Raw genomic sequence first — 27,316 nt, 5'->3', positions numbered from 1 at the left:
GTATGTAAAATACATAATTATTTGTAATAATATTTATGTATGGAGCAGAATACATACATAGTAATATATAATAGTAATACTTATATAAATGTAAAAAAAAAACATACGTAAAGTGTAAATTATTATAAAATAATAATAATATATAATAGTAATACGCATAAATAAAAACATGAGATACATAAAATATAAATTAGAATACTAATATGTAATATATGTATAAATGTTAAAAACATATGATATATGAAACATACGATTATATGAAAGTACAATAATTGGAATACATAATAAATGCTATTACATAAAATATACTAATAATACTTGTATAAATGTAAAAAAAAAGTATACATTACAATAGTAATACATAATAGCAATATATACTACATATAATACATATAATACATATAATACATATATTACATAGGTATCCGCCAATGCGCTCCCACGATAACGTCTCCATCAAGTCCGGTACGACGTATCGTTTATCATCGTATGGACTCAGAGTGATTTTCGATTCGGATATCGTGTATACCTCGTGTAGTTTAGATCGTATACACGATTGACGGCGAGTCATTTCAATTTCTTCGTTCGAACACCGCGTGTAATCGTCGAATGTTATCGATCGCGTTATGACGTTACTCTTTACACCTTTCGCCTTTTTAATGTCTTTCTTACTGTCCACTCTCGCGTACATCTTCGTTTTGAGTCCAACAAATTCGGTCATTAATACACCGTCATTCTCGTCCTTCATCAGACCGGGTACTTTTTTGTTCGCGAGAGGCATACCGTACGTTGTCTGCTGAATAATCTCTCGTGTCAAATCTAGCGATATCGCGTTTCATAGTCTCATCGCATTCTATTGGGAATACAAATTAGTTTGGTCCGTTTTCCAAAAGAAGAAAGGCTCCAGCTGTTGTGAATGTTCATAGTGACAGCTGATTTTGGCGTTTTCAAAGAGGTTAGACATCTGCTAATAATATTCAGTTTATATCGCTTTGAGTTTCATACTCAAGATTTCAAAAACCTTGATTTTTACTGTGTTTGAAATGTCGAATTTTGTGTTAACCAAGCAGCATTTGTGGGAGGTTCTAATTTTCTGCTTTGGAAGAAAAGTGCAGCTAAAGCCCATCGAATGCTTGTCGAAGTTTATGGTGACACTGCTCTAACTGATAAATCATGTAGGGAATGGTTTCGACGTTTTAAGGATGGAAATTTCAGCGTTGAAGACAAGCCTCACTCTGGACAGCCAAAAAAATTCGAAGACAAAGAATTAGAGGCATTACTCGAAGAAGATCAGAGTCAAACGCAAGAGGAGCTTGCAGAATCATTGGGAGTAATTCAACAAGCCGTTTCTGCACGATTGAGAACCATGGGAATAATTCAAAAACAAGGAAATTAGATGTCTTATGAACTGAAACCGAGAGACGTTGAAAGGCGATTTTTCACTTGCGAACAGCTGATTCAAAGACAACAAAGAAAAGGTTTTTTGCATCGGATTGTGACTAGAGATGAGAAATGGATATTCTACGAAGCCCAAAAAGAAAAAATATTACGCTAAGCCCGGTCAATCGTTGGTCATCAACTTCAACATCAACATCAAAGCCGAACATTCATGGTTCGAACATCATGTTCTGTATCTGGTGGGACCAAAAGGGTGTTGTTTACTATGAGCTGCTGAAACTTGGCGATTCCATTATGGGCGATTGGTATCGGCTACAATTGATTTGTTTGAGTCGTGCATTGCGAGAAAAATGGCCGGAATACGAGCAAAGACATGATAAAGTTATTTTTCTTCCTGACAACGCTCGGCCTCATGTCGCAAAAGTCGTAAAAAATATTTGGAAACGCTCAAATGGGATGTTTTACCACACCTGCCGTATTCTCCGGACATTGCTCTTTCTGATTACTGGATGTCCCGAAGGATGCAGCATGATTTGGCAAGTCACCGGTTCACTTCTCCAAAATTGGATCGCCTCCAAAGACGAGTCATTTTTTCGAGATGGAATTCGAAAATTGCCTGAGAGATGGGAAAAAGTAGTAGCCAATTATGGACAATACTTTAATTAATCTATTCATTCATTTTGTTTTGAAATAAATGCATTTTTGAACACAAAAAAATGGACTGAACTAATTTGTACTCCCAATATATAGTAAATGAAACTGTCCGTGTCGGTGTACATGATCTTACATTTATCGCGATACATGGATGACATGTACTCGTGGTAAAATTCGTACAAGCAAACTTTCGATATGTCGAGTATGCACATAACGTAAATCGGTTTGTCGAACTTCACCTCGAGTTTGTGCATTTCGACGGCGATCAAATTTTAAAAACGCTGCGGCTGTGGAAATTCGATTTCGCGATCATTGCATCTGCGCCACATCGTCCATCCCATTTTGTCATTAATTTTACATCGACGTGATTGCGCACATTCTCCATATTCTTATCAAATACTACGTTGTTCATTAGTTTATATAAATTTTTTTCGAAATTTTTTTTGTTTTTTTTGTTTCGCAAGCGTTCTAAGTTACATATTGAGTTCAATGTAATCACGGAGCCATGGAGATTGAGCAAATTGTAGCATCTGGTGGATCTTTATTACGCGAAGACCGTGACGAGTACATTGTTGCAGATTGCAGTAGTGAATGACAACGCTGCTTATCGTACAACGTCGCTAGAAGTTTATCTTCGCGCTTGCTGAGCGGTTTATCGCGCGTTGGACAGAAAGGTAAGTCAGTGTGTCGATCGTGATGCTACGATACTCGAGATCAACCTCGAGAATATAACTGGTAGGTGAATCCGGAGCGCTCACGTCAAAGTTCGCAGCGTCTTCGACCCATCGAAATTCGGCGTATGGCAAAGGTTGACACATCGCCCATCCGTTAGACACATTATTCACATCGTAGTACATCAAATACGACGACGGTTTCGATGGATCAAACGAACACATGTACTTGTTATTAGCCTGCGCGTATCTGCCAGAACATTGACTGAGATCGCCGCGTATACCGCGCTCGATAAACATAACCATATCAATGTCAGTGAATAACTCGAATCTTATGCGCGTATGTTTCAGCATGGGCGTCCCGTGAAACCTGGCAATGTATAATAATGCGCAGGATCAAGACAGTAACTCGCGACGCGATTATTGCGGAAATTTTCGAAAATGTCAGCTAATAACAAGACATCGATTTTCAAGTACAAATCACTGTATTCGCCGAGCGTTCGGATGGAGAATCACTTCCAGATGTCACTTCGCGGCATGAGCGTAATCGCTCTCGGATACTGTATCGCCTGTCAACGAAAAATAATTCGCGCGGTGATAAGCGCGTGTCCTGCAATTTTTCGATGCAATGTCGTACGGAAAGACACCTTTTCGTATGAGAAGATCGAAATCCTCCGCGCTGAGCTTGCAAAATTCGGAACAATTTTTAATTTATCTTTGTCGAGATACGATACCAATTTATCTTGCATTTAGAAATTTGAAAGAATCAATGAATTTTAATTTTACACAATTTTTCTGAAAATTCTTTTCATTTTTGTCTTTGGTACTATCGACATGTTTAGTAAATGAAATATATTTTTCTTTGGTTATCGGTAGTACGAGGGCTCAAGTTCAATGTCCTCGTATTATTCAATAAGAATTCTTAGAAAATCTCAAAGGGCACTCGCAGTGTCATGTCACATTACTTTTTTTAAATAGCATCTTTCAGCTGATTACTGTCAAATTTTGAGCGGAATTCATCGCGTGGTTTCATTTCTGTAGACGATTAAAGCGAACAACCTTTGTATTTTTTGCAAAATGGAAAAAATGAGTTTCGTGCAGTGATCAAACATCTACATGAAAGATTTAATGTCGAAAGAAATCAAAGAGTTGGATAATGCTCAATAGCACCAGCGTTTGCGACTATTATATAATTGGGTGAATGAATTTAAACGTGATCGTACATCCATATGTGATGCACCTCGTTCGGGACATTCAATTGAGACTGCTACGTCAGAAACCATAATGTCCACAATATTGTTTTAACTGATCGACGAGTGAAAATGCGCGAGGTTGTTTCCCCATCCAGCATATTCGTCAGATTTAGCCCCCTGTGACTATTTCCTGTTTTCAAACCTTGAGAAATGGTTCGGAGGAAAGAGATTCACCACCAGAGAGCAGCTGATCACCGAAACAGAGGCTTATTTTAAAGAGTTGGACAAATCATATTATTCGGACGGCTTGAAAAAGTTGGAAAATCGTTGGATCAAGTGTATCGAGCTGAAAGGAGATTATGTTGAGAAATAAAAATGAATCGATAAAAAAATGTGTTTTATTATGTTTTTTTAAAATTTATTGACTTGCCCTCATATATCTACATGTCCATCGTACGCGATAACAATTTCCTTAAGGGGATATAACATCTTTTACGGCCAAAATCGACCTCATTTTCAAGATTTTTTTTTTACATACAAAGAAGTGCGCAATTCAAAATCGGGTCTTTGGGCTTTTTTATTTACATATTAAAGACACTGAACATATTTTTTGTTTTTGAAAAATCATCATGGTTTATAAAATAAACGCCGTCAAAAGAGGCCGCTAGCGTCGCGTATGTCTTGCTGGTGTACACGATTGTGGCTGACTGGAGTGACCTAAAGCAAAAATACAAATTGGTTCTTAATCTGTGATAGTTTGGCTAAGGTAGTACCGGTGGATTTTAAAAAATATCAATTTTTGAGAAAATACGCGACTTTGAAAAAAAAAATCAAATTTTCGCCTAAAAATCTGACATAAAATCGATTGCCAAAAAAAATCTGATTCTTTTTAAAAAAGGCTAGGTAGTACCATAAAGGCACCCATGCTGAGTATAAAGATATTTGATTTTTGTCGATCGGATAAAAATTGTTGGGCGTTGTGATGTACACCAGCTTGACAAATAGTGTTTTTTAGAAAACGCATTTTAAGTTTTGGTATGAGAAATCTTGCAATTATTAGCTTATTACCTTAATCGGCAATGCCCGTAAAATTGTCCTTCCAAATTAAGGTCCTCATCATCTTTGGCCTTTTTATTGGACATGTCAAGTCTCCGAGCTGCTTTAGCTTCCGCAGTCATGGCGCGCTCGGCTGCGCGGATCCGCCGTTCATCGGTTTTTATGCAATAGTTGTAGCAGGTGGTACCGATCGTTAAGTTAAAAACTTGCATAATTTCCAATACTTTTTAGGCCATCGTTGAAATTGCAAACAGCAATATTTGCAGCAATATCAACGATCGCCTTGATGCTGTGGACCCCTTTCGGCGCTATAGACCACAGTATAGAGTTGAAGCTCTCGTTGTTATTTTGAGTATACCCGCCAAGACAGCGGGATAATAAATCGTCAGAACTTAATCCTTCGTAGATAGGCTTGACTGCTTTGAAAACTTCATCCTGAAATACTTGACAAACACAAGAGAAAGGCAGCGAGCTCGGTGAGCGCCCCGAGGCCCTCTCCCCGCGCTAGAGGTAACACACAAGCATAGCTGTTTTCGACGTGAAATAAATTCAAGATCGCTTAGGCGTTAATGGGATCATATTCTAGACATCTTAAAGTATCAGTTAAGTCAATAAAAAATTTTTTTTATTTTTTGAAGCCGCAAAGGTGTTATATCCCCTTTTATAAAATGCGCGTTATAGCCCGATAAATTGTGAAATATGATCGGAATATAAAACGAATTTTTATAATTTAAGTTACAATTCGAATGCGTTGGATCGCGGTATCTACCAGTGAGATGACAATGATCGCAGATACCCGCGTATCGTCCGGCGCGAATGGTTTCTCACAGATGTGACAATGCGTCGCGCTATGCCTCGCATTGTTCTTTCGACAACGTTTCCACGTTGGTAGATACGATATTTTTCGCGCCAAATCGTTAAGTTGTCACGCTATACAGTCTTCATCGCGATGGAAGTGATATGATGATAACGCGTCATCGTACGCGCATTACACATAGTAGCCTATGCTAAACGTTTCATGCTGTCGATACGACGTCGTACGACGCGTCTTCCCTGTTGGATTTCGTCTTGCGTAATACACACTCCAGGCGTAGACGAACGGCACTCGTTCCCGATTATTATAGTTGCCGAATTCGAACTACCTGTCGTCTTTACTCGGCAATCGAATGACGCAGTTGTTGATCTTCTGGCAGTCTACTTCGTGCGACTGCAATTTTTCGCACGAGCTGAAGTAATGGAGATACCTGTAAATAATAGAGAAATCATTTTTTCGCTATTTGTTTTTACTATTTTTTAATGGTTTTTCTTATTATACTTACCGATCGCAGAAATATTTCTTGTTCTTGTTTCTAGTAATTTGCGATCTCACGAAACGCAACAGATTCTTGATCCACGCAAAGTAGCCCAGGCTGTCGTTGCGTAGATCTTGTAGGAGATTGATATGCTTCTCCTTCTTGTCATCGGTGAGAAAGGACTTGTCCAATTTCGATGCCGTATACATTGATTTCGACACTGCATTCAACCGTTCGAATTTTGGAATATCTTATAATGTCATTGGAAATTCGATATCCGCGAGATTTAACACTGCGGGTACGATGATTCTCGATCTACATGTCTTTCTGCGGGGTACAAAGCGGCTATCACTGACCACGCGAAGCATGCATTGTCAAACAAACATTGATCACCACTCGTTTCGTCGTTATTTCCCGTGGCACTTTGATGTGACATCCCGTGCGCAAGGGATTTAGTTTGTTCACGTTAACAGTCAAGTTGAGGACAATGCCTACCCGCTGTTCCTGGAACTCTTCGAGCGATGCTAGGATAGACTCGACGACGTGTCGCTTATATCACTCGCGCATATCAGTGCATCGATATCTCGCTGTTTCTTTGTAATTATGCTCTTATTAACACGTTTGTTCTTCGTCGCGAACTCGCTATTGAATGCGGTGTTCACTTTAACACTACCGTATCTTTCTACAGTCTTGCACTCGCTCTAGAATTACATTGCCAGCGTCTTCTAAAAACCGTCATAGCTCAATGTAATTAGAGTTTATCACCGCACCTGTCAATATATGACTCTCGAACGCGGCGTTCTCATCAGACAAGAGATCGTTCGTTGCTACTTGCGTACTTGCTACCAATGTGCACGAAACGTCGCTCCAATTGCAACTTTGCACTCGCGAGTCGCGCGATCCTCGCCACCGCGGATTGTCTGTGTCCAATGGCAAGGTGTGGACGTTTGACACGACAAAGTTCTTCGAGCTGCTCGATGCACTCGTCGCATGCGAAACACTCCATCAGAGTAGCGACCTGGCCACACTGTTGCAACAATTTGCGTTCGTGGTTTTCCATGTTTTTTTTTTAGATTACACTCTTACATGGAGCATTTAAAAGTTTTTCAATGTGCGCAGAGTGGGCACATTGCTGGAAATACAATGTACATCGGCTCTCCGTATTCCGAATACGACCACCTGCTGTCTAGTGTATGGAAAGAACAGTCTTTGACGAGATACATTCCTGCGTAATTCATATTGCCATCGCTCAACCCAATAAGACATTCCGTATCGTTGGATTGTACTTTTTCATTGGATGACTCTTGGTCTATTATGTCCTCAAATTCTACTTCCATCGCTTCAAATAACTTGTCTGTATTCACACCATCCATGTCCTCAACGTCCGCACGACATCAGCCATACTTTTCGCATTACACTTGCGATCGATTCGGTAATATTACAAGGTGCCAACTGAGGTATTGCACGCTTATGACCCATTATATATTCCATTTGCGACTTCTTTGTCTCTTTGTCTACTCTCCCTATTAGGTCGCAGCATCGACGATGTGTCACCAATCTCTTCTTAGAAATATATCGTTATTGACACTTCTATTAAGATGATGCGTCGCGACGTGTCATCTCACGGTTCTTCCCAGATCAATATCATTATCGACGTTTCTGATCTTGAAAGAAAGAACTGTGAGAACGCACTATGATTTTATCATCTACCTCTCATTGATGGCGCTTTGTTTAGCAGCCGGCACATCGATGATATATTACTGATCTCTTAGACAAAAGTCCGCGTTATAGTACCGCATTTTGTGATAAGTGTGGGGTAGCGACGATAGCCTGCAATGCATTTTGGGGCGGACACGGGATCCGCGGCGGCGGCCTGAAACGCATTTTAGGGTGGACGCGGGATCCGCGGCGACGGCGGCGGCGGCGGCTGTTCCCAATGATATGTGACGTCACAACATGGCGGTATGTATCATCATACCGGTAAACATAATGCCGGAACTTCCCCGCGCCTATCCCCCGCGCACCCCTCAGAGGATCTGGGTTAGAACCCGCCTTACTTTACTACTTAGATACATGTACGGATATACATTTTATTATTATTGAAACAATAGTTCAATGACATTGTTTCCGAACTGCTTTCTGTGCCTCGATAATGCGGTTCCCGAATTGACATATTTTTTGCCGCTCTACTATCGATTATTTCTGGAACTAAACAGTCCTCGTAAAATTATTTCAGCAATGGTAACATTTTTATTTCTCAAAACTTATCATCACGCTCAACAATCGTGTACTTTAATCTAAAGGGCATCCATACAGCAAAAATACAATACTTTCTTTCTGTTATATGAAGCCCTTATATCTAAAAATAGTACGCGTGTCTTCGATTCATACGAGTGTCATCCATTTTATCAAAATTTCTATGAATCTGTCTGCAATCTTATTGAGCATTGCATCAATAGGAAACATTTGCCGCGCCGCATAAAGATATTTAATCTCAATAATATTATCATCTCCGATAATTCCATCAGGCGTTGCAGCAAGATATGGCAATTCTGCATCAATAAATAATCCACATTCATTTATTTCTATTCCCACCTCTACCTGCAATTGCTGTCATGCCACAATTTCTTTTTCTTTACTCCACTCAACAGCTGCGTTTGTCAGACGAGGAGGGTTTTGCTTATAAGATTTTGGAGTTGTTTCTCTTCTATTACAAACCTTTCCAAAATTTAAAACAGTGAGAAGATTTTCGCCGTATTGTACCACTACGGGTTTTCATGCTGACCCGCGTAGCATATTCCAATACAACGCGATCACGTTGTTATTCTATTAACTTTTTGTAAAGATTGGATTTCAGTTGTTCGTACATATGGCCTTCTTTATCAGATCGTTCTGCCTGTGGTCCGTGATCTTTATCGGACGTAAATGTTTTAACAAAATATTTTGATGTACGAACAGAGAGACCTAATTCTTTTGCCGTGCGAACATGTTCATGATAAGCTTCATTTTTTTTGACGTTTGATTATTTGTGTACGTGCTGGTGGTTCTTAATATGACAAGTAGAACTCAATACTTGCATAGTATTCATTTGTACTACAGATGCTTTTACACGTGTCTCATAAGAACCTCTCTTCGCAAAATGAATACGTTTGCTATCAATCATTTTACTAATAATTCCATTGCAACATGGAATTACTAGTAAATTGATATAATAAACTATCAGCATTCTCTATAATACGTTTCATTGCAATTTCAATTTTTAAAAATAATCCTACCTTTTAATAATTAGGGCAAGATTTTCCTCACTTTCTTTTCGTTCTCCTATACAAAAATATTGAAGGAAGGCGCAATCTATATACTCACCAAATACATGACTAAATATATTTTGTAACTCTTTGATTAATCCTGCAACTTTACCTTGCAAAATACTTCGCTATTACGGCGAAATGAGACGGCTTTTACGACAGCGTCCCGAATTTTCATCATGTTGTTCGTTACGACCTTTTTTAATTTTGAAATATATATTTCTGCCACTACTACTTCACGTATTTTATTACAAAGACTGCGAAGAAACTGATTCGTACACTTAATCTTCTCCACAATAATATTTGAATACGGTGGAAAATCTCTTAATTTTTTAGCAACATTACTATCTCCATCACTAATATATTTACTATAGATTAATTCATGCATTTCTAAGCTACATTGGAAACCTTCAAGAATTATATCATTTTCCATACCTAGAACATTGTTTCTTCAGTTTTTAAAGCATCTATGTTCTTTTGGTGTTAAAGATATTTTAGCTGCTCGTGCACAAACCACATAATATTTATTTCTTACATCGACAAATAAAACTTTTTGAGAATAATATCTCGTAATAATAGCTGCACCGGATGGAGAATTGTAACTATCACTCTTCATCCACGAATTATCTGTTATTACAAGTATATGCGGAATGCTGTTTATTACATCATCCCCTTTCAATTGCCAAACGCGTTTCCTCTTCGCCGCTACTACGCGCATTTCTTTTTTTGCAACGGCGGCAAAAGCTTCTGATATTTCATTATAATAATTAATGTACGTTTTATTACTCATGCATGAAATATCCATAGTAGCAAGAAGTTCTTCAAGTTGCTTATGACCAATCCTTGTCAATATATAATATATAATACTGCATACAGCACTTCTATTGATATTCAATATTTTGTCGTCCATCGATTCACTCCAAAAATTATTTTGAAATGACACATTCGACATTCGACAAAATATTGAGTTTTGAGACCGTGATGCTTCATTTGTGTTATTATCAATAAAACGATATTCGCCAATCCCGTGAATATACAGTTTTTGCAATTCAATAAAAACATATTTCAGATTGACGAAAGATGGTTCATTAATCTCTATAGAACGCAAACGATGTGCATGATATTTCCATATACATGCAAGACAGTGTTATCGATTTTATCATTTTTATTAATATATTCATTATCTATATTATTTATATTAAATCATTTAAAAAGTATCCACGGTTTTTTATTCAATTTTTGAATGAAAAAATCGATACTTTTTAAATGACCCAATATTACTTGATTCGATTATCGGCATACATTCATTCACCGTCATTTGAAACTCTGTGTTTGACAGCAATGTTGACGTATCGTTAGCTAATTCATTTCTGATCGTACTCGCATATACATGTGTGTTGTTCGCATATACATGTGTGTTATTGCTACAAAATTCAAAAACGTCTGATACAGAACCGACAGAATTGTCATTGAAAATTTCAGAGTTTCTGTGGACGTATCGCCGTACATGTATCGGAAAATGTATTAGATAACAATCTCCATTGCGATATTAACATATAATTTCTTTTATCAGTACATGCATATGATTCATGCAATATACCTGAACATGATTGCGATACATTTTGAAAAATTTCTTTAACAACCTGCAAACAAGATGAGATGTTGAATGACATATTTACAGGAATTTTAATAGATTTTCGAACGTCATTATCTTTTTAATAGAAATACGTTTTGTGGTTAACACAATCTATTTTTCTCTTTAATTACGATTCATTCGATAATGCAAATCTGAGGCGTCGGCTCTTATATTATAGCATATAATATAGCGTTACGTACATTGTCAGTTTCGAATTAGCTCTCGCCGCGAGCGGACGTACTTGTGGCCCGTTGTGCGCGATTGTATTGTATTGTATGTATACATAAGCTGATGTGAAACTTAATAACTGTTTAAAGTTTATAGTGATTATATATCGGTGTAAGACCGAGAAATGGAAACTACCCCGACGGGTGTTGCCGAGAGAATGGACCCAGTGAGTGAAGAAAGCTGGACTCTGATGAAAGGTCTTAAAAAAAGAACAAGGACGAGTCCTACTTCTATTAAGGACACTAAAAAAAGGCAAACCACTATCAAAAATTACTGGCTAAACAGCCCAGTGCCAGTAAGTAACACTTTCAGTGTTCTCAATTCAAATAATGAAACTGAAAGCAAGGCCGAAAAAACCAACGGAGACTAAACACAACTCTCCGAAATCGCCTCCTATATACGTAAATAGTGTACACAATGTCAAACCTCTCATGGAAGTGTTAGCTAAAATTGATGCTAAATACACTTTGAAAACGATATCTACTACAGAAATTAAAATCCAACCGAGCACCTCGGATAAATATCTACCAATTGTGGAGGAATTAAAAAAGAGAAAAACTGAATTTTACACTTTTCAACGAAAACAGGATAAGAATTATAAAGTTGTTCTCAAAAATATACACCCATCTGTTGACATCGAAGAACTAGCAAACGAGCTTGAAGATCATGGTCATAAAGTGAAAAGAATAAATAACATCAAATGGTACATCAATCAGGATCCTCTTTCTCTCTTCTTCGTCGAAATTGAAACAAATGATAACAACAAAGAAATATATAAAATCAACAGACTTATGAACATTATTGTCACAATAGAAAATCCTTCCTCGTAAAAAAAGAGATATTCCTCAATGTATGAGATGTCAGGAATTTGGGCATACTAAAAATTATTGTCACAAAATGGCAATCTGTGTAAAATGTGCCGGTTCCCATTTGACTCGCGATTGTCTAATTAAAGAAAAAACAACAGAAGTAAAGTGTGCAAACTGCAGTGAAGATCATCCGGCAAGTTACAAAGGCTGTACGGTTCGAAAGCAACTACAAAAGAAATTATTTCCGGCTTTAAGAGATAAAACAATTAATCAAAATTCAAATTTAAAAACTAAAGTTGTACCTCCGCCTGGAAAAGTAACAAAGCCGAACGAATCTTACGCACAGGTTACCATAAGCGGTGTTTACAAACACGAGCACCAAAATCACAACAATAAGGAAAGAGCCTCATCGACAGAATTTGTACATAATAACAAATTAGAAGAAATGATTCAACTAATGAATAGAATGGATACAATGTTAAATCTACTCACTTGTCTCATAAATAAAATATCAAAATGAACAGTCTGAAATTATCTACAGGGTGGGCCATCTATTGGTACGTTTTTAAAAATGCGATCAAATGAGCATACATTGATATTTTTTATTAATTTTTTTTTTGTTGTGAAGCTAAAAGTATCCGCGTCAAGAATGAAAAACGATTTCGTTCATGTGGCTCCCTCTACTGGCCTTACAGTATGCCATTCGGTCACCCCAATTATTAATGACATTTTGGACTACCTCGGCGCCAATTTCACTCAAAACAGTCGTAATATAATGTCATCCACTAACATCCCTTTCTCACGAACTTTCCTCACCAATTTGCGTATAGCTCCTTCGGTGGGTGCTCTATCACGACCCATATTTCTTTTCAAAATTCGTACAGTTTCGGCGACACAGCACTGACTTTGAAAATAAGTTTTTAAAATTTCAAAACGCTCTTCAAGAGAAAACATGTTGTTTCGTGCCGCGGACGGTATGACTAATAAACTGTCAAAATTTCGGGTCTGTAGCTCGTTCGGTGTTGCCATACGACGAAATTCAAAAACGTACCAATAGATGGCCCACCCTGTATATGGAATTCGAATGGATTAAATCAGAGAACACAAGAATTGCAATTATTCATTAAACTCCACGATATTGACATTATGCTTGGGTCAGAAACACATTTTACTAATAAGAACTACATACGAATTCCTAATTACAGTATATACACAACAAATCATCCAAATAATAAAGCACACGGAGGTACAGCTATTATTATCAAAACATCAATTAAACATCACGAAATTGATAAATACCACAAAGAATTTCTGCAAGCTACTAGCATTATGATTGAGGACTGGTCTGGGCCCTTAGTTATTTCTACAATTTATTCCCCTCCAAAATATGCAATTTCACAGCAATTATACACCAAATTCTTCGAATCGCTGGGACACCGTTTCATCGCAGGAGGCGACTATAATGCCAAGCATCCCTGATGGGGTTCAAGGTCTCCTACTCCCAACGCTAAGGGGCGTCAGCTGTATGAAACTTTATTATCTAATAATTTAAGCACAATATTAACTGGTGAACCTACTTATTGGCCCTCGGATTCTAATAAACTTCCCGATTTAATTGATTTCGCAGTATCAAAAGGGTTAAATCCGTTTCATGTAAAAGCGCAATCTAGCCTGGAATTAACATCTGATCACTCTCCAATCCTTGTCACTGTAGAAACCAAAATTTCTCTTATGGACATAAACAACAAATTGCACAATAAAAATACTGACTGGACTGAGTACAAGACTTATATAAATAGCAATCTAACCTGCAACGTATCCTTAAAGAAGCCTGACGAACTTGAAGATGAAATCGAAAAATTCAACATTCTTATACATCGTGCTATCAGTGCCTCTACTTCAACTCAGAATACGAATAATAATAATAATAAAAGTAAGGAAGGTGTTCCAACCAATATTAAAACTAGGATTTTGGAAAAAAGAAAGCTCAGAAAAATTTGGCAAATGATAAGAAACAGTGCTGATAAAGCCAAGTTGAATAAGGCCATCAAAGATCTCAAAACAGTTTTGTCTGAATATCACAACTCTAAATTTCAAAATTACATCGAGTCCTTGAATGTCACCAGGGATAGCGATTACTCGCTTTGGAAGTGTACAAAAAAAATTAAACGGCCTCAACAATTTATTCCTCCTATCAGGAAGAGCGACGGAAACTGGGCAAGAATGAACTCCGAAAAAGCTGATACATTCGCTACCCACCTATGTACAACCTTTCAATCCACGTCAAGAGAGATTCCCGAAGAAGAAGAAAGTACCTTAATGCTAGGAATTAAGTCTTTCCCGGATGATGATACATCCATTCCGCAAGTTAAAGTCAACGAAATTAAAGGTATTATTAAAAATCTTAAATTTAAAAAAACTCCTGCCCTATGACAATATTGATGCTAAGATCATCAAGGAACTACCAACTAAAGCTGTAAGGTTCATCGCAATATTAATTAATGCTTGCCTTCGCTTAGCATACTTCCCAGATCAGTGGAAGGTGGCACAAATTATTATGATCCTGAAACCTGGAAAAGATCCAGATATTGTTTCTTCTTATAGGCCTATTAGCCTACTTCCTATAATCTCAAAAATATTAGAGAGGCTCTTTCTAAATAGATTAAATAAATATATTACTAATAGAAATCTTATCCCCGATCATCAGTTTGGTTTCCGTAACTATCATGGCACCATTGAACAAGTGAATCGAATACTAAGTAAAATCATTGCTGTGGAACGAAAAAAATATTGCTCGGCCGTGTTTCTGGACGTAGCACAAGCTTTCGACAAAGTGTGGCATGATGGATTATTATTCAAATTGAAAAACTGGATCCCAAAAAATTATTATTTATTCCTAAGGTCATACTTGAGCAATCGTACATTCCAGACCAAAATCAAAGACACAACATCTAATCTGTATTCTGTTAACGCTGGTGTCCCGCAAGGCAGCGTCCTGGGTCCCACGCTTTATTTGTTATTCACTGCTGACCTACCCTTATCACAAGATAACATCACAACTGCAACATATGCAGACGATACTGCATTATTATCCATTAAGCCCAATCTCGAGCCCAATCCTAGCCTCACAGAACTTACAAGAATATATGTACAAAATACAGAAATGGTTCCAGTTGTGGAGAATTAAGATCAACGAAAACAAGTCTACACATGTCACTTTCACTCTTTGTAAAATGACTTGCCCTAAAATACTTCTCAACGACAAAACAATACCTCAACATGACCGTGTTAAATATCTCGGGATGCATTTGGATCGTCGTATTACATGGCAAGAACATATCTGGACTAAGCGTAAGCAGTTAAATCTGAAACTAAGGAAGATGTACTGGCTCTTTGGCAGGAAATCTCAATTATCTATGTCTAACAAAATTCTCATTTATAAATGTATCCTTAAACCGGTCTGAACTTACGGAGCTCAACTCTGGGGAAGTGCTTCTAAGTCCAATATTAATATAATGGAAAGGTTCCAGTCTAAGTGTTTAAGAATAATCACAAATGCACCTTGGTTTGTGCCGAATGAGATCATTCGGAACGACCTGAACATTAAAACTGTTGAAGAAGAAATAACTAGGATCCGCTCAAGATATAAAGATAGACTCAAAACCCACCCAAACAAATTGGCTGCAGTATTACACAGAAATAGGGAAAATTCAAGACTGAAGAAATTCCAACGATTATGACATTTTTCATAAATTCATAATTTATATTTTATTAATTGTATTCTTAACCGGAGTCTCATACTATAACTACTTATATTATTCATTTTAACATAATTTTGTAAATGAGTGCTTTCCAGTGGGAGAGTTACTTACATGTTACTCAACTTTGTAAAATATAACATTTACTTATTGTCTTATTGACAGATTGTAAATAAATGGGAGAAAAAAAAAATTACGATTCAATAATACCCTATATAAATTTATATATATTTCCGGACTTTCAACTACTGTGCGATTCATTGTATTTGCCGCGATTCTCTTAGAAAAGTGCAGAGAACTTTATCTTCACTTACCAGGTTTAAGACAGCTGTATTGCAAAGTGTATGAGAGTGCAGACGTATCACTGTACAGTAAGTACAGTGCGATTCAATATGGAACATCATCAACAAATAAACAGTAAGATAAAAATTATGATTGTATATGAAACACACACACATGCACGCACGCACGCACGCACAAATAAAATATTAATATATTTATCAAATGTGTGTACAGATGATGTGTGTACATATACAATATTATTTCTTTATAACAATCTCTACGCCGGTGCCCGCGCCACCAGTGCAAGAAATTGCACTTCCTGTTATACCTGGGTATCCATCCGGATATGTGGTATCTAGGTACATGAGACATCCCATATTTGTAGGGTATCCATATGAGATACCCTACAGATGCTGCACCAGTGATGCGAATTCCGGGCCGCTTGCAGCACGCGATCAGCGCCACCATTCGGCGGCCTGGCGCAACCGGTAGCAACACAAGCATGAGCCCGTGTCCGTGTGACTTCGTTAGTTAGAAGCGTGCCGACTATTATCGCTCTGTCCTTTTTGCACTACGTTCTTATTGCCTGCCTTGTCGGCACACTGAGAACGAGAGAGAACATTGTTTCACTCAAGCGAGCGTCGAGCAACCGAAATATGCTTTCTCGGCCTCTCGGCTCTCGACGTCAGGCGTGTATCAGGAGACATGGAGGCATGGGAACATTCTAAATAACATAAGTTTTAATAAATTGTAATAAATTGTAATATACCCCTCCCAGAATATTATAAATCGTGTCAAAACGCGATAATTGACAGGAGATTAATTGTTTATGATTTTCCATTCGTATTATGTACTATGGTCATAAATTCGATCCGCAAGAAATTGGCGTGGTCGAGCGCGTAAGGTGTGAGATCGGAAATAAGTACTATAATTAGTAGTAAACATATGTATTAGATCAAGTATATTTTCATATAATTTTTGAAATTATTGCTCGTATGTGTAATTTTGAAGCAATAGTTGTAGGAAAAACCCGATTCGCTTTTCAATAGGCAAATAAAAAATTATTTTAAAATTACACAACATATGAAGGCTTTCAATTGTACACTACAAAATTATATTGGTATCACCTTTATTTATATTATTAATAATCTCGTTTTCAAAATTTTGTTCATTAACAGAATTTTAAATGCGGATGTGATGGTTAGAAAGAAACATTTTATACAAAATATTGATCGACACAAAGCGTATTTGTCATAAACGCAACATCATTAAACATGTTTTTTTTAACAATAGAAGTCAAAACGTGGTTAAACTTAAACAATGTGATTGAAAAGACATACACCACGAGCGCAAGATGTTAGTAGCGAAATATTTATATTTTAATAGATTACCATAGAATAAAAACAATACAATAAAATAGACCTCATATATATATATCACAGTTATATTAATTTTTTCAATTGAAGCGCTATTAATATTATCAATAAATTTCACATTTAATAGAATCTGGAAATTATGTGTTTCAATAAGTTCGACTAACTGTTGTGACAAAAAAACGACAATTGACATCTGGAGTATTTGACATGATTTTATGGACTAAAAAAATTTATAACCTGAGCGTCAAGCTCTTCGAAAATATAATTGTAATTGAGCGTGAAAAATATTTTATCTCATTATTATAACGTGAATAAAATTTATTCGAAATTAGGTGTTTTCAACATGTATGAAAGTTATAACACACATTAATTTTGTAATACTGAAGATAGCCTGATATATGAGGTCTATTTTATTGTATTGTTTTTATTCTATGGTAATCTATTAAAATATAAATATTTCGCTACTAACATCTTGCGCTCGTGGTGTATGTCTTTTCAATCACATTGTTTAAGTTTAACCACGTTTTGACTTCTATTGTTAAAAAAAACATGTTTAATGATGTTGCGTTTATGACAAATACGCTTTGTGTCGATCAATATTTTGTATAAAATGTTTCTTTCTAACCATCACATCCGCATTTAAAATTCTGTTAATGAACAAAATTTTGAAAACGAGATTATTAATAATATAAATAAAGGTGATACCAATATAATTTTGTAGTGTACAATTGAAAGCCTTCATATGTTGTGTAATTTTAAAATAATTTTTTATTTGCCTATTGAAAAGCGAATCGGGTTTTTCCTACAACTATTGCTTCAAAATTACACAAAATTACACGAGCAATAATTTCAAAAATTATATGAAAATATACTTGATCTAATACATATGTTTACTACTAATTATAGTACTTATTTCCGATCTCACACCTTACGCGCTCGACCACGCCAATTTCTTGCGGATCGAATTTATGACCATAGTACATAATACGAATGGAAAATCATAAACAATTAATCTCCTGTCAATTATCGCGTTTTGACACGATTTATAATATTCTGGGAGGGGTATATTACAATTTATTACAATTTATTAAAACTTATGTTATTTAGAATGTTCCCATGCCTCCATGTCTCCTGATACACGCCTGACGTCGAGAGCCGAGAGGCCGAGAAAGCATATTTCGGTTGCTCGACGCTCGCTTGAGTGAAACAATGTTCTCTCTCGTTCTCAGTGTGCCGACAAGGCAGGCAATAAGAACGTAGTGCAAAAAGGACAGAGCGATAATAGTCGGCACGCTTCTAACTAACGAAGTCACACGGACACGGGCTCATGCTTGTGTTGCTACCGGTTGCGCCAGGCCGCCGAACGGTGGCGCTGATCGCGTGCTGCAAGCGGCCCGGAATTCGCATCACTGTGCTGCACCACAATTTAAGTTACAATTAAGTTACAATTAAGTTAATTAAGTTACAAAAAAATGATATTAATATTTAAAAATGATATTAATATTTACTATTATAAAATTTTAATACAATATATGTACAATATATATTATAACTATGCTATTTTTACTATTAACTCTGAAGATATATAATTTACATTATGTGCACTATAGATTTTCAGCACTGACAATGAATTTTGACACAGCTTATGTAAAGCAGAATTTTAATTTTATTTAATAGAATTTGTATATGCCGAAATTTGATAACTTTATAATGTTAAATATTTCTGTTGTATAATACAGTTAGCAAGAAATATTTTTTTATAATTTAAAGAATTGCATAGGATTTCTCAATATTTAACAATTAAAGAAATAAACGAAAAATAGGAGGCAATGCGATACTTAGTGCGCAAATATATTATAATAATATAATACAATTTAACAATTGATTTAAGATGTAAAAAAATTATTCATCCAAATTTAATCCATTTAATATTTGATTTTAAATATAAAAGAATTATTCATACATATTAAATTCATGCATATTTAAGTTGGATGTAATATGTATGAATAATTTTTTTATATCTAAAATGAAATATTAAATGGATCGAATATGGATAAATAATTTTTTATATCTGAAATTAATTATTAAATTGTATTATACGATATTATTATATTTGCGCACACTAAGTATCACGTTGACTCTTACTTCTCTTTCATTCCTTTTCTTTAATTTATTAAATTTTTTTGTAATACACATGCAATTAAAAAAATTTTTTTTTATACAGAATCGACAAATGGAACACCGCCAACGTCATCGAGAGCAACAACAGCAGCAGCAGCAGCAGCAGCAACAACAGCAGCTACAACAACAGCAACTACAACAACAAGAACCGGAGTCTCCAAGGCAATCGCAGCCACAGCTATCACCATCGCAACCGCCTTATCACATAAATAGGGGTGACCATGGAAGAGACAATAAAATCCAAATATTTTTCATAAATTAAATATTTTTAGATACGCATGTACACACACATGCACGCACGTACGCACGCACATTTTTTAATAAAAAATAAATATTAATATTAAAATAATAATAGAATTATTCTCTCTTTCTCCTGTTGTTTTCTCCTTCATTTTGATATAAAAATATAAATAAATATATTATATAAAGTAATAAAATTTTAAGATTAAACTCTTTAGCGCATTAATGAAAAAAATATTTTTAATTAAAACCTGTTTTAATAATTTACTAATTTAACAATAACTTCTCTTCATATATTACATACCCAAATGTTGATTAATTAATTCAATGTTTAATTTAGTTTATACTGTGCTTTCATTGTAAAATATTAGCTTTTTATCTCGCTACACGTGCTTTTATTTATGTGTTGAGATAAAAAGCACTCTCTTGATACTGAAATTATTTTCACAAACAAAACAACTTTTAAATAGAAATTGAAATTGACGAGTGCGTTCGGGAAGACATCATCGCTATTTCTGTTATTCCATCTTCTGTTTATTAGATGTAAAAAAGAATAATGTGTCAGGAAAGAGATAAAATAAAGTAGTCGATTTCATCATCTAACTTCATATATAACGTAATTATAAATACTTTAACTCATGATTCCAATTTTTCTCGCTTTTCAACAAAGTGTAGATCTGATTTGAACTTTTTACTACTCACTAACACATAATAAAGATTTAATAAATTAATTTATTTATATTGTATCCAACCTCTAATATGGTTTTAATAATTTTATCTACAATATATTCTTTCTAACATTTGATTATATTTTGATTGTAAGTTTAAAACTTTTAAAAGTACACGAATAAATTCAATAATTATATAAAAATATGCTCGCCCTAATATGTTTATTAATAATTTTATTTCAGAAAAAATATGTGAAAAAAGGAAAAAAAATGTAGGATTAGAATATGAGATCTCCAGCTTATATCTCTATACTGATCTCGCACCTTAGGCACACGATCACATGGAATTCTTACAAACTGTGTTTATACATGTAGTATACAACTCCCATAAAAAATCGTAAATAATTAATATCTCAAATTATTGAAATCATTTTTGTTATTATACATTAATGGGAGAAGTATAATTATTAAAATGTATTAAACATATATGTTATCTTGAATGCATCGCTCCTTATATTGATACACGCCAAACGGCCGAAATCGCTGAGAAAGTATTTTCAGTCTTCAGTCGTTTCTACCGACAGATTGAAAAAAGCTTTTTTTTCAAGAGGTTGTCTCAAGTTGTCTAGTATTTGCTTTCAACCACACTGAAGGCGAAAATTGTTAGTGCCATAAAGAAAGATAAGGAAATCTATTAGCTTTCTTTGTTCAACTCAATGTGAAGAATTTCCCTATGATTAGCAATCAGTAGCAGAACATGCAGTTCTGGTGACCTAGGTTATGCTCATTTTTCTTCTCGAAGAAATATTATTTCTTTATGAAATCTGTTGGGATTTTTTTTTTATTACTAGAAAGGCCAGATTTTGCAAATTGATTCTTAAAATTTTTATTAATAAGATCATGTACACCTCAATTGTACTACACATCAAATGAGATATCAGAACAAATTTTTATTTTTCTTTTTTTACAAAAAAAATCGCTCTGTACGAGCCTTTGATTACGAATATCGCAATTAAAACGCGATCCATCTAATATTTTTAGCCGTAATTTCAGTATAAAAATATTCATCTTCGATTAGAGGTCTCCATGAGTCCCTCTTATCGACTCTTAAGGGGATGCTAGAGTGTCCTGTTTTATCATTAAATATTAAAAACGCCTTTCTCATAACTGTGTTTATGAATTGAAAAATCCTTCTCCACAATTAAAGTATCGACAACAACGCAAATCGCCAGCTACATTTGAATACGAAAAATGAAAGAAAATTAAAGACTTACAGTTTTGTTATCGGTTCTGTAGTCAACACATCACAATATGTGTTGCATATAAGAGTTTCAGATCTTTCATAAAAAGTAGCTGGCGAATTGCGGAAAACCTAAACGAACAATCTTATGCTTTTAGAAACGCGGTAGGAGTTTTAGTATAAGAGAAAGGCGTATACAAAAATTTCGTTTGTATATTACGAGTGAAATTGCTGTGAAGCCATGAAACTAAGCAGTATTTTAGTTCCGCGATATTCCGACAGCGGCGCTGTCATGAAAAATGCGTCGCTGAATCATAGAAATGATCTGAATTATTGACCTACTCAGACCCATATCAATAAACATGCCCTGGTCAAAGTTTTTTCTTTTGAGAGGAAAAATAATAAAATAAATATGATATTAGTTATTTCAATTTTGTTGAAATAATTTCTTCCTAAACAAAAAACATACCATATTATTTACATATGAATACAAATGAAGATAAAATTTTAATTACACTGTTCTGTCTTTTACATACATTTTATTTAGTAAATTATTGATGCATATATATAAAATAACATATATATATATATATATATATGTATGTATATGTATGTGTGTGTGTGTGTGTGTGTGTGTGTGTGTGTGTGTGTATATATATTAGGTGTTGGAATTAATTCGTAGCGTTTTTTAATGAAAGAATGTTATTTATTTCACATGAGCATTAAAAAATACATTAATGAAAGTACTTCCCATCACTTGTAAAACGCTACGAATTAATTCCAACACCTAATATATATGCATATATAATAGCATACGTACACACGCGTGTGTATGCGCGCGCGCGCGTGTGTGTGTGTGTACATGTATACAACATGTCTAAACTTTATTTACTGAATTATTTACACATGCATATATCAAGGTTCGGAACACGCCGTGTGTTTCGATTGAGCTTCTTTTCTGCTCGGATGTCGAAACGACAAGCGGCAATCTTATAGCAGTCGTAGCATATAAATGAAATTTTCGAATACTCTTTGCTCTTATACTAAAGCTCGTAACTCGTTTCTGCAAGTATTGTTCTTTGAGGTTTTCTGTAAATCGCCAGCTACTTATGCAAGGTCTGAAATTATTATATACATCACATTTTTGACTCGACTCGGATGTCGAAATATCGACTTAGTAAGAAGCGCCATTCCTCTTATCGCGCACAAGCGAAGTACCGCTATTTAATTACAGAAGTGGATTGAATCATTGTATAAACCAGCAATATATTATCGGTTGAAAACGCTATAATAATATATTTTTGTATATATAGAAATATATATCAGGATCGTTGTTTAGAAAAAGAATCATGCGTCCTTGCTGCATCGGCGATGATGCCAGAATCGATAGAAATCATATTCTTGAATTGCAGAACAAAAAAGGATAGAAACTCTGATTGTAATAGGTGAGACTCCGCACGCCGAGCTAGGCTTGTCGAACGAAACAGCTATCCTTCTCTCTCTCTCTCTCTCTCTCTCTCTCTCCCTCTCTCTCGCTCTATATAGTCGCTTGTTTCTAGCGACCGAAAATGCTTTCTGGAAAATTTCGACCGTGCAATGTGTATAATTAAGAGGAAAAGGAACATTATATGTAGATAACATATAAGTTTTAATAAATTATGCTAATCTATATCCCTCTAATTTATGTATAATAGCAAAAATAATTTCAAAACACGATAATTTACGAGATATTGATATTTCTATGATTTTCCATGAGCGTTATATACCATATTCATACAAATGATTTGCAAGACCTCAACATGGTCTCACGCGTAAGATGCGAGATCTGAATGTTAGAGATCTCATGATCAATTCCTTTTTTCTTTTTTCATAATATATTTTTTTTTAAATAAGTGACATTATTAACAAACATATATTACAGGCTAAATATATTTTTATTTAATTATTGAAATTATACGTGTATTTCTAAAAGTTTTAATTTATCTTTAGAAAAGATCCAAAAAAAATCATGTTTCTGTAATAATGTTACGTCGATCAGTACTTTCTGTGAAATGTTTTTTTTATAATTATCCGAATGAAAATTCTGATAATCAATCAAATTGCAAAAGTGCGATTAATATAATTATAAGGATGATGTCAATATAATTTTATGATTAACAAATCAAGAACCCTTTATATGTGCCTTTATATGCAATATACAAATAATTTTTTATTTATCTATTAAAGTGATTCGGTATTCTTCCTATAGTTATTAGAATACATGTTAAATTTTGGGTCGACTTTTGAAGCATCGCCTTCTTTCCCCCCGCCGCCGCTGCTCAATGCTCGACGGCTGAACTGCACCGGATCGCGCGCGGATGTGTATCTCAGGAGCGTTGCACTAAGAAATATGCTCCGTACCTTATAGCAAATTATTAATCCTTTACTTTCCTTAGTCTTCTGTGATGTCTTCTTTATTCAACATACCTTCTTTATTCACATGTTGAATAAAGAAGACATCACGGAGTTATTGAAGTTGAGTCATTCCAGTTTAAAATTACGCATCTCATTCTGTATCGACTCTTATTAATCTTAAATTGATATTATCAGTATTCTATATTAAAAGATATTACATTTTGTGGCACATAAGCATGGCAGTAGCTCTTTGAAAAAAAACCGAATGTATCAATGTAATGTATAAAAATAATAAAGTAAATATTTTAAAAGTACATAATATTTAGTAAAATGTATATACTTATTAATGTTCAATCACTATTATTAAGAAAATAATAATTATGTAGGAAGGAAAATATTTTTATGATAATTTTCATGCTAAAATGTTGTCATGATAATTTTCATGTTGGAAGGTATGATAGCAGCATGTTTCTTATACTGTGACGCTCCTGAGATGCACGTCCGCGCGCGATCCAGCAGTTCAGCCGTCGACTGTTGAGCGGTTGTAAAGGAAAATAGGCAGCACTTCAGAAATTGGCTCGAAATGTGTAACTAGTTCTGAGCACACTGAAGTACACATATAATTTCTATAATTTTATAAAAATATATTTGGAGTAATATGTTCATTAATAACGTTATTTATTAAAAAAAAAATTAAGAAAAAAAGGAAAAAGCAGGATTGAACATAGGATCCTCAACATTCTGATCTCGCACCTAACGCCCGAGACCACGCTGAGTTTTTGCAAACCATCTCTATGAACGTGGTACATAAAATACACGGAAAATCGTAAACTATATCTCGTTAACTATCACGTTTTGAAATCATTTTTGCTATTATATATTAATGAGAAAGGTATATGATTAACTCTTTCACTTATAATATCGTGTGAGACTCGTGGTACATCTATCGGGCCAAACATAAACAACATGTTCCAGGCTGTTAATTATGGCACGCGCCATCGTAACTTAAATCGTAAGGCAAAATTAATATAATTTAATAAAAATTATGTATCTAGAATGTCTCTTTCTTCCTTATGATACACGCCAAGCGGCCGAGATCATCGAGAAAATATTTTCGGTCGCTAGAAACAAGCGACCACAGAGAGAAGGACAGAGACAGATTCATTGTTTTGCTAGACGAGCCCAGTTCAGCGTGTCCGCGCGGAGACTCACCGATTACAATCGGAGCTTCTATCCGTTTTTTCTCTGTCTCGCTCTATCGAAATAACAGAAATTGAAAGAATTTTAAATCACGAACACGGTTGCCAGTTCTCCGTTTTTTTTTTTGACAGACTTCGGTTTCTTGGACTAATATTCAATACTCCAGCAGATGTGAAAATCTCCAATTTTTGTCGTCTGCTGGAGTATTAAATATTAAATTTAAATAGTATTAAATATTAGTCCAAGCAACCCAAGTCTGGCAAAAAAAAAACGGAGAGCTGGCAACCGTGTTTGTGAATTAAAATTCTTTCATTTTCTTTTTATTATATTATATTAATCATATATCTTTCTCATTAACGTAGCAAAAATGCAAATGCAAAAATGATTTCAAAACATAAACATTGATGAGATATACAATTTAAGACTTTTCGTGTGCTATATGTATCGTGTTCGTCGAGGTGATCCACAAGAACTCAGCGTGCTCTTGGGCGTTGGGTGCAAGATCAGATTATTGAAGATCTTATGTTCGATCCTGCTTTTTCCTTTTTTCATAATTTTTTTTTTTAATAAATAACGTTATTAATAAACCTATTACTCCACATATACTTTTTATAAAATTACAGAAATTATATACGTGTACTTCAATGTGCTCAAAATTAGTTGCGCATTTCGGGCCGATTTCTGAAATGCTGCCTATTTTTTCTTCACAACCGCTTGACGCTTGACGGCCGAACCGCTCACGTGCGGACGTGTATCTCAAGAACGTCACAGTATAAGGAATAGTATGCTGCGATCATACCTTCCAGCAAATTGTCATGAAAATAAAATAAAATAAAATAAAATATTTTATTTTCTACATAATATTGTATTTTCTTAATAATGGTGATTGAACATTATAATAACTTAATGCATTTTACTGAATGTAACGTATTTTTAAAATATTACTTTATTATTTTTATGATACATTCAGTTTCATAGGGCTACTGATCACATTTTTGCGCCACAGAATGTAATATAGAATTTTAGTTTACCACGTCATATATCTGGTCATCTATTTGTATTTTTTTTTTTTAGTGGAATAAATCTGGAGAATGCACTTAAATGATATATCAATAATAGAACTTCAAAAATAATAGAGAGTTTTTACAATAACGTAGATTTAGATACGGTGAACACCTTTTCTTAATTAGTCGCTAAGGAGAAGATAATGTGACCATGATATCGATTATGTATCTTTTTTCTTAGAGTGAAAAATAAAAATTTTTTGTATGTATGTGTATATATATATATGTATATATATATATATATATATATGCATACATATATCGTTTTGCGTGACGCTGTATGTGTCAGAAAACAACGGCGTTATACGTCAATCAGCTGTAACCAGTATGACCCGCGTTCACAGTATCGTTGCCGCGCAACAGAACTGTCAATTCAGTGTAGTGTAGTAGTGTTTTACACACAACCATATATATGTATGTATGTGTGTGTGTGTGTGTGTGTGTGTGTGTATATATTTATATAATGTTTTGTGTCTACAAAATAGAAAAAATGTAGTAGCAGAATATTGTCTGCCTTTGGTAAGAGAAGGTTATGGGTGCTTTCTAACAAGCGACTCAGTACAATACAGTATCTCATTCTTGTATTGGCGAACAAGATTGTAATGATGCATCGTGTCACACTGTGTCTCTTGTTGGAAGGCACTCTAGAAGGTCAAAATTGCTTATTGTGA

At 35.0% G+C, this 27,316-nt stretch overlaps 1 protein-coding gene and 1 long non-coding RNA gene across 2 annotated transcripts in view; one reads left to right on the top strand and one right to left on the bottom strand.

The window, feature by feature from the left end:
- The window catches only part of LOC147910759 (uncharacterized), a 71,357-nt gene extending 45,613 nt beyond the window's left edge, over positions 1-25,744 (top strand). Inside the window, exon 2 of the long non-coding RNA XR_015546878.1 lies at positions 19,883-25,744. This is a non-coding gene — a long non-coding RNA (uncharacterized LOC147910759). The remainder of the gene's footprint in view (positions 1-19,882) is intronic.
- LOC147910760 (uncharacterized) lies at positions 4,476-7,043 on the bottom strand. Its single transcript, XM_087411752.1, has 2 exons — positions 4,985-7,043; positions 4,476-4,633 (listed from the first exon to the last, which is right to left on the bottom strand). The coding sequence occupies exons 1-2, from the start codon at positions 5,182-5,184 to the stop codon at positions 4,498-4,500; spliced, it is 336 nt and encodes a 111-aa protein (XP_087267878.1). The 5' UTR covers positions 5,185-7,043; the 3' UTR covers positions 4,476-4,497.
- Positions 25,745-27,316: the final 1,572 nt, after the last annotated feature.

This window comes from Acromyrmex echinatior, chromosome 1, assembly GCF_024713525.1.
Source record: "Acromyrmex echinatior isolate Ae372 chromosome 1, ASM2471352v2, whole genome shotgun sequence".
Taxonomy (NCBI): domain Eukaryota; kingdom Metazoa; phylum Arthropoda; class Insecta; order Hymenoptera; family Formicidae; genus Acromyrmex; species Acromyrmex echinatior.
This window is presented reverse-complemented; position numbering and strand designations above follow the sequence as displayed.